The sequence below is a fragment of the Pithys albifrons genome, chromosome 6, assembly GCF_047495875.1.
Source record: "Pithys albifrons albifrons isolate INPA30051 chromosome 6, PitAlb_v1, whole genome shotgun sequence".
Classification (NCBI taxonomy): domain Eukaryota; kingdom Metazoa; phylum Chordata; class Aves; order Passeriformes; family Thamnophilidae; genus Pithys; species Pithys albifrons.
Window position 1 is genome coordinate 45,193,315 of NC_092463.1, and position 12,621 is coordinate 45,205,935.

At 40.6% G+C, this 12,621-nt stretch overlaps 2 protein-coding genes across 6 annotated transcripts in view; one reads left to right on the forward strand and one right to left on the reverse strand.

The window, feature by feature from the left end:
• The window catches only part of IFTAP (intraflagellar transport associated protein), a 62,841-nt gene extending 56,150 nt beyond the window's left edge, over positions 1-6,691 (reverse strand). For 2 of the 5 annotated variants that reach the window (XR_011698088.1, XM_071558663.1), the window contains exon 1: positions 6,669-6,687. The gene's annotated coding sequence lies outside the window, so the exon portion shown is untranslated. Of the gene's footprint in view, positions 1-6,668 lie in introns of all 5 variants that reach the window. The other 3 variants (XM_071558664.1, XM_071558661.1, XM_071558662.1) reach the window with 2 other exon arrangements.
• A 763-nt stretch (positions 6,692-7,454) lies between these two features.
• On the forward strand, positions 7,455-9,332 carry RAG2 (recombination activating 2). The gene is made up of 2 exons (XM_071558659.1): positions 7,455-7,472; positions 7,648-9,332. The coding sequence occupies exon 2, from the start codon at positions 7,655-7,657 to the stop codon at positions 9,260-9,262; it is 1,608 nt and encodes a 535-aa protein (XP_071414760.1). The 5' UTR covers positions 7,455-7,472; positions 7,648-7,654; the 3' UTR covers positions 9,263-9,332.
• The last annotated feature ends 3,289 nt before the right edge of the window (positions 9,333-12,621 follow it).

The window sequence follows — 12,621 nt, forward strand, 5'->3', positions numbered from 1 at the left end:
TGCTTTAAAAGTGGGTGGGACAAATGAAAGGGGTGATTCTGAAAATTTATAGAATATTCTGAGCTGGAAAGGATCCACAAGGATCATCAAGTTCAATCTTAAGTGAATGGCCCATGGAGGTGATTGAACCCACGACCTTGCTGTTATTAGCATCAAGTTTTAACCAACTGAGCTAATCCAAATTCCTGCCCAAAAACAACATAAAACATTTTCAGCCAGTCAGTAGAGGAAGATTATCAATTTTCCTGAAGGCAGTGAACTGTTTCCTTCTTTAGACATCTGCAAATCCCCAGCTGCAAAAGAAAGCCCTCCCTGCTTTACTGTCCTGCCCTACATTTCTCTCTCCTCCTCACCGCTACCCACCACCTGTGGGGAGGCAGAGCTCCTGGAGCAAACCCAACGGCAGCAAGCCCTGCCCACAGGCAGGTGCAGGTCACTGCCCACAAGCAGGTGCAGGTCAAACGAACTACAGGAACAAACTAAAAGTTTCAATTACAAAGGACAAAATCTTTCAAATGAGGTTCCTTCCAGCCTCTCTCAATTCAATGTGATCTACAACAGCTAATCCTATTAAAATCAACTGGATGTTTGCCATTGCCTTCAGCAGAAGGTCTTAAGGGCACACACTTAATGCATCAGCAATCTGTGTGTATGGGAGCTGCATCTGCTTGCCTAAGTGCATTATTGACCCTGAGAGCTGACCTCTGTGATGGACAAAAACATGTGCCACTTGTGCCCAGCTCATATGAGCTTTTGGGGAATATATATAAGGGCTTTAATTGCAAGCAAGCACATTGATCCTGTTTGATTTCAGTGCTATTATGTCAGTCCCACACTTGAGCAAAAGTTTTGGTTTGTGTTTTTTTTAATGAATTTCCAACGGCTTCAAAAGCATTGCATCCTTTAAAGACCACAGGGAGGCCTATGGCAAGGGTAATGTTTTCTCCAAACCACGGTAGCCACTGCACCCTCAAAGGTGATCATCCTGGATTTCAGAGTCAGAGCACGGCTGGAGTCAATCACATATTTTAGATAAGACCTCCAAATAAAGCCCTCTCCCTTACATGTTAAATACTGTTCACTGTTGCTTTTAGATGAGACAGAAAATTGAAGACTGTAGGATGCTGGACTCCCTGTGCCCTTTTTCACAGGTTTCAGCCTGGGGCTCCTGGCTAAATACCCAGCATATTGGCATTCTGGCTGGCAAACCCTATGCAAATGAGTAAAGCAGCCTCCCCCTTCCCTGCTGAGCTGGAATGTATTACTGCAACCCACAGGAAGCCAGCTACACTCCAACTCAGAGATGACTGTGTTTTACCAGTAGAAAATATCCTGAAAAGCCTGGAAATATCTTAATGCAATTTGGAATTATCTGGGATAAAGAAGATGTAAACCACATATTATTTTAAGAAATTAATTGTACAAGAAGAAAATTGAGTGAGACAAAGCATTTCCATAACAGTGGAAAACATACTGCTGAAAACATACTACCTATGTCAACATTATTAAAATACAAATGGGGAAGGAAAAGTCTATTTATTAATTTTCACATGGGTTCTCCGCCAGTTAAATTCAGGATACAAATCCCAGATGTTCTTGCTATGACCTAGACAGTTTTGGACATCATTTTCCTACCATGTCAATACAGAATTCTGAAGCTACTTGCTGCAGCTTCTCGAAAGTACTTTGTCATTGACAGTTACAGAGACCACTTGGACAGAGCAAGTCCTCATCCAAAACTGACATGCTGTCACCAACAAACTTTAATTTCTCCATCTTCTCAACCACAGTAATTGCAAAAAGAATTTCTAAAGATAAGTCATGTCAACGGGCAAAAAGAGAGTAAAATTAATGTAATATAATATTAAAGTGACACAACTGAGGGGTTGGATTTTTGATTTAAACATTCCTATCTTTTTTCCAGTAGATCTTTGATCACAGACCCAAACAAGGGTCAGACTATGTCAAACACTTAGATAAGGAGCTGTCAAGTATTATCTAGGCCCTAATGATAATATAAGTAAATGTGATCTGAATGCCTTTAAATTTGGGGGAAGTTCTTCAGCATTCAACTCTGCAGTACAGCCTCCTTTTATCTTTTTTTCAGTAAAGAAGTAAAAAGTCCATATGGATGCTACAGGGCACAGTGCCTTAGCACTGCTGTATTTCAGATGAGAAACTTCACCACATCCTATCTGCATTACAGTTATTCAAAGTCTCAAGACAATTTTCACAAGCATTTGGTATGTTTGCTTTGCTGTACTAATCAAATTCCATTTCAAGTTCCTTCTATTTCTATTCTCACAGCAGTTTCAAATGGGAGTTGAGATATTTCTAAAATACTGTGCAGCAGATGTTGCAACTCAGGAGTGGGTGAAGTAGGGCCAGGAAAACAAAAGCAGGGAGCTATGAAGAGTGAATTGTTTTCCATGTTTTTCTGTTTATTTGTTGTGCTATGTTATGCAAGTGGCTTACCCTCTGTGCCCCAGCACTACTAGCTGTTGAAAGGATATGTTCCCAGAGGACTTCCCAGAGTCTAATTATTTTTTGTTGGAGAAAAGCACTGTGAAACTGATGAAAAATGCCACAGAAGGGTGCAAAGTTTTATTAGTCTTTTAAGGTCTGATCAGAAGGCCACTGAAGTAGAAAAAAAGACATTTGTAATTACTTCAGTGGACTTTGAGCTGGGCTTTCAGTCAGCCCTCACTCCCTGAATTCCATGCATTTGTCATTTCCTTTGCTCTGTTTCAATGTCATTGCTCAGTTGAGGTAGAGCATTCCTGGGGAAAGTAGCAGTATGCCAATCAGCAAGAGTTGCTTTCTTCTACTAGCTATTAAAAATATTTTTCCTTCTCACTCAAAATTTATTTTAAATCACATTTGAAAGTATCACTGAGACACTCTGAATAAGATAATGAGATTTACAGGTTTAGCAGTGTAAAAAAATTAAACTCTAATGAAGCATATGCTCCAGACATTTACAGTCTAAGAGACATCTACTGTCACTCTGATCTTGCTCTACTGCAAAGAGTTAAAGCTTCTGCAGGCTGGTGAGTTTCTTGTTGTGCCATCTGAAGGCAAGAGAGGAAAGGAAAAAAAAAAACAGTCACAGCCAGTTAGCCACAGTAGATCGAGTTCTCAGGAGCACATCTGCAAATTAAGCAGATAGATTCCCTTCCATCAGGCTGCCTCTCCTTGCCACAAGCCCCCTGTGCTGTCAAAGAAGATTCCTCAAATTGCTCACATTTGAATCCAAATTACACAGAAACATTTTGGAGGACACAAAAAACTGCTATCAGCCAGGTACGTCTAAATTACCATTTTGCCCAAAGCAAACTTGGTTGATACACTTAGTAAATGTTTTGAGAAATACTATATAAAAAAATTCATTTCTTAAACATGTTTATGGAGGACTTCAAAGCTCTCTGAATGTCTTGTTATGATTTTGATTGTGGAGAATTTAGAAGGAGCACTTGCTTTTCAGGGGTATGCTTTTCCATTTTGGAAATTAAAAAGCAGATCAGTCAGAAAAAAAATATAATACTATAAAAAAAATTTAATTCTACCATAGATATTTGTGTTAATGTAAAGTTAAAAATAATTGCAAACCAATGAACTGAAAGGTCAGCATGGGCATTTACTAACTAAGACTCCATGTTATCCTGCAATCCATTCCCTCATTCCTTTTCATTTGCTCAAATACCTTTCTGCAAATGAAAAAAGGTTCTTTGGGTTTGCTACAGTTCATAAGATCAACTCATTCAACATTCATTCTTTGGCAGCATTCAAATGATTGTGAAATTATTACAAATATGCTACTTTTAATGTTAAAAACCATGAGATGTCACACTGAACAGCAGCACTGATTATTTATCGTTCTCCTGATTAGAATGTTTTTGTTGTCTTATCAGTCAACAGACAAAGCACACAGGTGAACAACTTCTACACAGAGTCAAAGAGGACAATAAGTAATAAACAGTTTGGGAGTGACTCAGTGCCTTAATATTGCAATCTAGTGACCTTTTATACACCCTGAATTTATAGGACCTAAGACACAGGACAAATGGGAAACTTGCCTTCCACAAGAGAAGCTAGAAGGCAAGGAAGGATATCCAAAGGTATATAAAATGTCACTTGATGGTTAGGTGACTGAATCCTACCCCATGTTTCTAGAAGACATTTATCCTGTTCTCTGTGAACACTTAATATAGTTTCTGAAATGATACACAACACAAAATTGTAACTATAACCATCTATTTCCATACTAAGCATATTTCAAATTACATTAGCTAGTGCTTTTAAAAAGCACCTTCTCTCTTCATTTGATCCTTCTGTAAATGTATCTACCAACGAACCTATCAAAATCTGAATTCCTTGTAATCTCTTCCTGCTGTACAAGCAACTATTACCTGGGAAAAAACAGCTCAAAATATTGTTTGATTTGAAAAAAAAAATAGGGGAGAATTAATTTTCTGTTAGCTTAGCTTCCAGCTCAGGCCTCTACTACTTCTCAAATACAGGGGTTATAAAAGTAATGCTGAGATTCTCGCTTATTTGTATTATCCTTGCAGCTTCACCTTTTATAAAAATACAAACTATGATGAAGCATGACTCAAGTCACCTTAACTGGTAATTGATTCTGTAACTCCACCCTTGTAGTGGAGTTTCCCCAGTACCTTCTGTGGTACCACAACAAAAGCATTTGTTTGTTTCCCTCTGCACTAACTCTAATGCTAATCCAACTCCACAGTGACACAGTTTTGAGCATAAAGCCACAAAAACACTTTAAACTCTTTGGTTAGAAGGTTAGATTTTTACCTTTTGGGTTCCCTGAAGCTGCAGAGGGTCAGATAAGTCATGGCCCTAAGGAATCAGTGATATTGGAAGGTTAGAGGTGGAGGTCGGCATAACCAAAGAGCAACCACACTGTGTTAACACACTGTAATTAGCATGAAAAAATATAGAAAGCCAAAGCAATTCCAGCAAGTGCCTAAAGAGCTACTTCTGTCAAAAAATCTCAGATAAATATTCTATTATGTACTGAACTTCTTGCTTATGTAAGTTCAAGAATTATTAAGAGATGACAAGGAGGAAGCACATTTAAGAGTGCATATTTAACCAGTAAATTCTGTGCGTCTATCAATCTCACTTTTAATCATTTTCACTGATCTTTTCTCCACTCTGTATCTGCAGACTCTTCGGATAGTATACTCTTCAGAACTGAGTACTGCTCAATATTCAGGAAATAGTTTGTGACGTTGTGGACACTAATAATTCTCATATTTGGACATTCTTTAAGTATATATAAAAATAGAAGATGCATACCAATATGTCAGTTGTTTGCCATTTGTAATACTCTTGTTAGACTTCAAATATAAACCAGTAGCCAAATGTAGAATATTAGTATTATAAAATTAAGCACACTAATTTACTCATATAGAACACTAATTTTCTTATGGTATCTTCAGTATGGAAGACATTTTACTTCTCCAAGATCCTTTAAAAACAAAGAAGTAACCGAACAGTATGATAGAAGAGAGAAAGGACATCTAATCCAGTAAACCCAACTTAGTACAAGCTCATCTGACAACATTTTTCAATGCTTTTAAGAAACAAGCATCAGAGAGTCCTGTTTAGCATATCACCTGAAGGTAAATAACCTGGCAAATCTTTCTTCATGCATAATAAGAACAAAACCTGCTGTGTATACTGACATGCTCAGAACAAGGTTCAATAATTTAATTAACTTATAACTGAACCTACAGTGCAGTACTTCTGAAAAGGAATCTAAATACAGAAAAAAATATCTCCTTCAGGGCAGAAGCATTAGGACTGGCTACACAGTGAACCAAACTTTACCATGATCTTTGGATGGTTCCACAACATGCAATATTGTAAGACAGCTACTCATGGATTGTTTTTCAAACAGACTCTGTAGCTAGACCTACTCTGTCTGTGTGCTCTAGCCTAAGCTCATACCACTTTTGAAAACATTCCATGGCAGATCCATATTTTAGCACATCGGTTTGCATACCAGTTTGCAGGCAAGCAGTGCAGGAATGTGGTACAACATGGCAATTTGATGTAGTCAGTGTTCTCAGTTCATGTTTTTACAGTGATTTTTCCTGTATACAATGTTATTCCAGATTCCCCAGGTTTTGATGTCACATAGCTACAAGATACTGATGCTTCCCTAAAAAAGAAACCCTGTGTCTTGTTTTTGTTACAGCAAAATGAAACGCAGGAACAAGGAAAATATGAATATTAAAGATTTCAAAACAATTAATTACATTTTAAAATGTAAAGGGATTTCAGTTTTTTCCTAATATTTAGGTTCACATCTTTAAATGCTGGGGATTTCGCAAAAGCTGGGACTGAGAACATGGACATTTACTAAAGCCTCAAGTCTGCTGTCACAGAAGGACAGTGCCAATGGATAGGCCAGTTATTTCCCTCCATGGTGTCTGTGCTCTTCAAAGCTCTTTCAGTGTTACTACCCAGGCTGACTACATAAACTTTTCTAGGTTTTTGAACAAACAAATTTATAAAAGTAAACAAACAGATTTATAAAAGGTAGCCCTTGAAACCTACTCATGAAAGCACGAGCAAACAGCAAACATGAAAGATACAGAATTTGACCACATTGAAAACACACCGCAGAGACTCACAAGTCCCGGAGATGCCCGAGCGGGCTGTGCAGCACGAGTGTGCAATTCACGCTGGCACCGACAGCCTGACACCTTTGTGTTAGAAATACCGCGGGCATCGCCTGCTCCTAAGTGTATTCAGCAAATCTTGAATTTTTTTTCCTTTGTAACCTTGCAAACCGTGCAACTGCAGTTTGCACTGGGCGGTGCGCGCACTTGCTTCAGCGCACCGAACACGGGGCACTGGGGACGTTCCCGGCCGGGGCCTGGGTGGGCAGGAGCGCCCCGGCCTCCTGTGACTGCGGGGATGCCGAGCCTCCCGGAACGCGGCGGCGGGGACAGTGGCGGGGACAGAGGCGGAGGCAGCGGCGGTCCCGCAGCCCCGCGGGCCCAGGCCGGGGCCCCGCACCGCTTCCCGCCTGCCAGGGGCCTGCGGCATCCGGGCGGCTCCAGCCACTAGCCCGGCGCCCCCGCGCGCCTCGGGACGGCCAGCGGGCAGGAAACAGCGCGGCCTGTGGCATCCTCGGGGCTGGGTCCCTCCGTCCCCGGGCGCCCCGGAGTCGAATCCCGCCCCCGGCCCCGCGGCCCCACTCACCCGCCGCAGACCCGCTCACCCCGCCGGGCCCGGTTCCCCAGCCCGGGCCGAGTCGAGTCGGGCCGGGCAGCGCCGCGAGAACTGGCGGGCCCGGCAGCCGCGGGTCCGCGTTCCCACGGCAGCGGCAGCGGCCGCGCCCGCCCCGGGAGGTCGCCCCAGCGCAGAGCTGCGGACGCAGCGATGGCCTCTGTGCGAGCAGGCCACAATTTCTACAAAATCCCGCGAAACTGGTACACAACTCCTGCTAGACCCATGTCTTGAGTCGCAGAAAGGGGTGTCTTCTCGGGTCTCAAAGTGTGAGCTGAAGCACAACTTTAATACGATTTATTGAAGTACTGTTAAAAAATTCTCATAGAGCTTAATTCATGTTTGATCCGTTTCTTTTGGGTTTTTTTATTTTCTCAGCCACAGTATGGCCCAGTCGACAGATAAAATGTCACTGCAGATGGTATCAGCCCTCAGTAACTCATCCTTGCTTCAGCCAGGCTTCTCTCTCCTGAATTTTGATGGACACATTTTCTTTTTTGGGCAAAAAGGATGGCCAAAGAGATCCTGCCCCACTGGTGTTTTCCTCCTTGATATAAAGCAGAATGAGCTCAAAATGAAACCTGCCTTCTTCTCCAAAGACTCATGTTACCTTCCCCCTCTCCGCTACCCTGCTCTTTGCACACTCAGAAGCAACACAAAGTCTGAAGAATACCAGTATATCATCCATGGCGGTAAAACACCTAACAATGACCTTTCTGATAAGATTTATTTTATGAGTCTGGTAAGCAAAAATAGCAAGAAAATGATGGTCCGATGCATTGAGAAAGACCTGGGTGGAGATGTCCCTGAAGCTAGATATGGGCATACAATTAATATAGTGCATAGCCGCGGGAAAAGCATGAGTGTTATATTTGGAGGGAGATCATATACTCCTCTTACACAAAGAACCACTGAAAAATGGAACAGCGTAGTTGACTGTTTGCCATCTGTGTTTCTTGTTGATTTTGAGTTTGGATGCTGTACATCATACATACTTCCAGAGCTTCAAGATGGACTTTCTTTCCATGTTTCAATTGCCAGAGATGATACAATCTACATTTTGGGAGGCCATTCACTTCAAAATAACACCAGGTGCCCCAACCTGTACAAGCTAAAAGTTGATCTCCCACTAGGCAGCCCAGCTCTGACCTGCACCATGTTGCCAGGGGGGATAGCAGTGTCAAGTGCTATAGTGACCCAAATCAGTGATGCTGAATTTGTCCTTGTCGGTGGCTACCACTCTGACAACCAGAAACGGCTGGTGTGTAACACCATAGTTCTGGAAGATAGTAAGATAGAGATTGTTGAAAGGGTGAGCCCAGAGTGGACACCAGATATTAAACACTGCAGAATATGGTTTGGCTGTGATATGGGCAAAGGATCTGTATTGCTGGGCATTCCAGGGGCCAACAAACAGTTAATCTCAGATGCAAACTACTTCTATATTTTGAGATGCAAAGAAGCAGAAGAGGACAAGGAAGAAGAGTTGACAACACAAATCTGCAGTCAGACATCAAGCGAAGACCCTGGAGATTCCACTCCATTTGAAGATTCAGAGGAATTTTGTTTTGGTGCTGAAGCCAATAGCTTTGATATTGATGACAATGACACTTACAATGAGGATGATGAAGACGATGAATCAGAAACAGGCTACTGGATCACCTGCTCTGCCAGCTGCAATATTGACATTAACTCCTGGGTCCCTTTCTATTCCACAGAACTCAACAAGCCTGCAATGATCCTGTGTTCCAGTGGGGCTGGCCACTGGGTCCATGCGCAATGTATGGATCTCTCAGAGACCATGCTTTTACGTCTTTCAGAAGCAAATGTCAAGTACTTCTGCAACAAGCATGTTGACCTTAATAAAGGGCTACAAACTCCTCAAAAGGTGGTGCATCTGAAAAAGCAACCCATGAAACCATTGCGCAAAAAGAAAAGCATGAAATTAGCAACATCAACAAAAAAGTCCTTTCTTCGGAGACTGTTTGAATAGATTTACACTGTTGATTTGTATTTACCTGGGAGGAAATTAAATCACAGGCAAAACCAGTAATGGTTGAAGCACAGTGGGTTACTGGAGCTTGCAGAGACTTTTTTTTCAATTATCTCAATACTTCTCTTAAATTTCAATGCTTATTAATTTATTCTACCTCCTATGTGTATTTTTGTAATATCTAGATAGGAAGCCCATCATAGAGGGCATTATACAAACACAGTCAGATACTGGTAATTTTGTGCTATGTTTTTTTGCTGTCACTTACTCTCCGTAAGTTCAGTGGAACTGCTGATAGGATGAGACATTATCCCATGTACTCAGTGCTGTTAGCATCTGTCCATAAAGAACATAAAGAAGCCATTATACATTTTTATTTTAGTAGTTCTAGAAATATTTGACCTAATTTATAGCTGCATTAGTCCAATTTTATGTTGTTGTAATGAAATAACATGAGAATAATGACTCTGGTTTTAAACAAAAGTAGTGGCTTAAGTTCCATGTGTTATAAGTAATGAAATATTCAGACACTGAGGGGCAGTTTTCTTCAGGGATTTCCATTATGGAAAGCTTACATGTGGACCATGTAATGCTGTGTAATTTTTTTTTTTATTTTGAGAGGTATTGAATGATTATATGTCAGTTTTGGCTACAGTTGTGAAAGATCTCAGTAAAAATCAAATTTATTTTTAAAACTACTGTGCTTATCAACTGCTTTGCATTTTTGTAGATTTCTTAAAATAATCTAATAAGCTAATAAAGGCTGTAATAAAAATTACTGCATTTTTTTTCACCTACTCCTGGGTAAATCAAACACTGTAAACCCAAAGTTTACAAAAGGACAGCATATATGCTTGGGAGATCCATATGAAGCCTGATAAGAGGTCTAGCTTCACAGCCACCCCATGCTGTGAAGTCCCATTGACTTCAGAAGAAGTTTCTTGTGATGAAGAGGACTTCTATCATTTATTCCAGGTCCTCCACTACCCATTTCCTTCTCTGCTTTCTCAGGTTGACTGTGTAGAGTGTCAAAGCTCAGAAGGGCAAGCTGTAGCTCAGAGTGATTCATTGGGCCAGTGATGCATTGTGAGGGTAGAAACAAATGCAGCTGACTGCTCAAAGCATGAGGAGAAGATTGAATTCAAATTGCAAAGGACACCGCCAAGGTTGAATAGTCCAAGAATTTACTAAGGTTTTCTCTTTTTTTTTTTGTGGATTCTTTTATTGGCTATTTGTAAAGCCTCATCATTCTTGACTTTTATTTTTATTACTGCTCCAAACCTCTTTTCAGAAAATCAATATCATCAGCTCGACATTTGTGAGCCAACAATAATAGCACAGTATTCACAGTCCAACTCTGATGCTGGATCCCTGAATAAAAAAGAAAAACAAGAGCAGCTGTCAGCTATTTGATCACTACATGCAGACCCTGAGCAGCCACTCCTTTATAAACCAGCCTGTGTAGCACAGTATTCCTATCAACACTGATGTGTATCCACACTACCCCCCTTAAAACCTTAACAACTCAAGTCAACAGCAAAGAAAAGGAAAGGGTAACCATACAAAGTTTCCATTTCCAACCTTTTCATGTGCTGAGGGAGGTTAAAGTATGGGTTGAGCTAGTAAATGGGAAGTATAGCGCCCTGATTACCCTCTCAAGAGTCTGATATGGGTATAAATTGATAGATTTCAATGCCAACTTCCCATTTACTTTGTCATGCTACTTTACATAAGATCAGAGTTTATAGTGCTGTATGTTTTTCCAAGGAGTAAGTTAATAGCACATCACACCCATGTAAAGTCCCTTCAAACCAATGAAATTCAACAGTCAACATTCCCTTCTGTAGGTTAGTCAGAGGTGTTAGTGAGCTGAATTGTCATTAAAATATACGTTCATCATGCACAAATCTACACCAACATTATAGCCATATCATCACACCAACAAAAAGGGACAATATGCTCACACGTCAAAACTCCACCCCTCGTCACTTTGCCATTTTTCAACAACAAAAGATTCCCCACAATTACTGAACTCCCTGGCAGTATCCAGTCTCAGGTTTTGCCTGTTATCTCTCCTGGTTACTATCATTATCTCAAATTCCTCAGACAGCATATTGTGTTACAAATTTGTTTGCTGGTGCAGACAAATAAAAGGATGGAAACATTTTCTTAAGGAAAAGCTTGACGCTGGCCTAGCAGAAGTGACATTCAGCCTAAGATAAAGCCTGATGACTCAGGCACTGGTGGTTGCAGTAGGTTAGGAGCAACTCCGAATTTGCAGAACTGCTTCCTGCAGCTTCAGTGACTCCCTGAGCCCTTTGGAGATGAGAGCAGGTACACTCAGTATGTGGCAAGCACAAGCACACATTGCAGCCCCTTCAGTTCTTGCCTGATTTGTTGTTCTTTACTTTAACACTGTGGCTATGAAAAATCCAACTTACAGTCAGACTTTATTTTATACCTGCTTGGGCCCATAACATTAGTGTATTGTATATGTGAGCTGCGCTTTTTGAAAAAGTGTGGTTTATTTGAGTGGGAGGGAGAAATTTCTTGGCTAAACCATATCCTAGCCTTGCAGTGAAGGGCTGTGCAAGCAGCATTAAATCACAGCTCAGAGAATGTAGTTACTGCAGGAAGTTGTAAGTAAAATAAAACACTTGAAAGGACTCAAACATAAAGAGATATATGAACTTCAGCCTGTAAAGAAGACACTTGACATAGCATTCAAGACTGCAGAAAGTACTTAATTTCTTGAGTCATGTACTTTAAAAACATTCATTGTCTTCAAAACTAGCTAATCAATACAAGATTTTTCTTGCTCAGGCAGGTTAGAATTAGCAGATAAAATGAAGTAGATTTGAGTGCAGAAATAAATCTCTATTGTATCTGCATCCAACTGACCTGTATGTTTTGTAACCACACTACACAGCATTATGGTTCCCAGACACATTTTAGTTACACTGTACTGCTATTATCAGCTTTTATGAAAATAATATATGGATTTTACTGGTGTTGAAAGGTGCTTGGACCTTGAAGTACCTGATTAATCTACGGGAAAGGCACAGCACAAGCTTTAGTGGTAGCACTAAAGCATGTGTCATAGTTCAGAGTGACTCATTGCACCAACAGACCATTGAAACGAGTGAAAATAATGCAACTGGGAGCCTAAAGCAAAAGGAAATATCGAATTCAGATTGAAAAGGAATCTGTAAAGTTATTTACTGCTAGACCCTTTATATTAAAGACAAAAGGATTGGCTTACTTGGGTTTTTTTTCATGCTTGATGGCTATAGCTCCCTCCATATTTGATTTCCTACCCTATTCCATTTCAAACAAGACTTAACTTTTTGAGAAAGGCT

Excerpts from the sequence above, each read along its gene's own strand:
- RAG2 (XM_071558659.1), top strand. The coding sequence starts at position 7,655 with ATGGCCCAGTCGACAGATAAAATGTCACTGCAGATGGTATCAGCCCTC.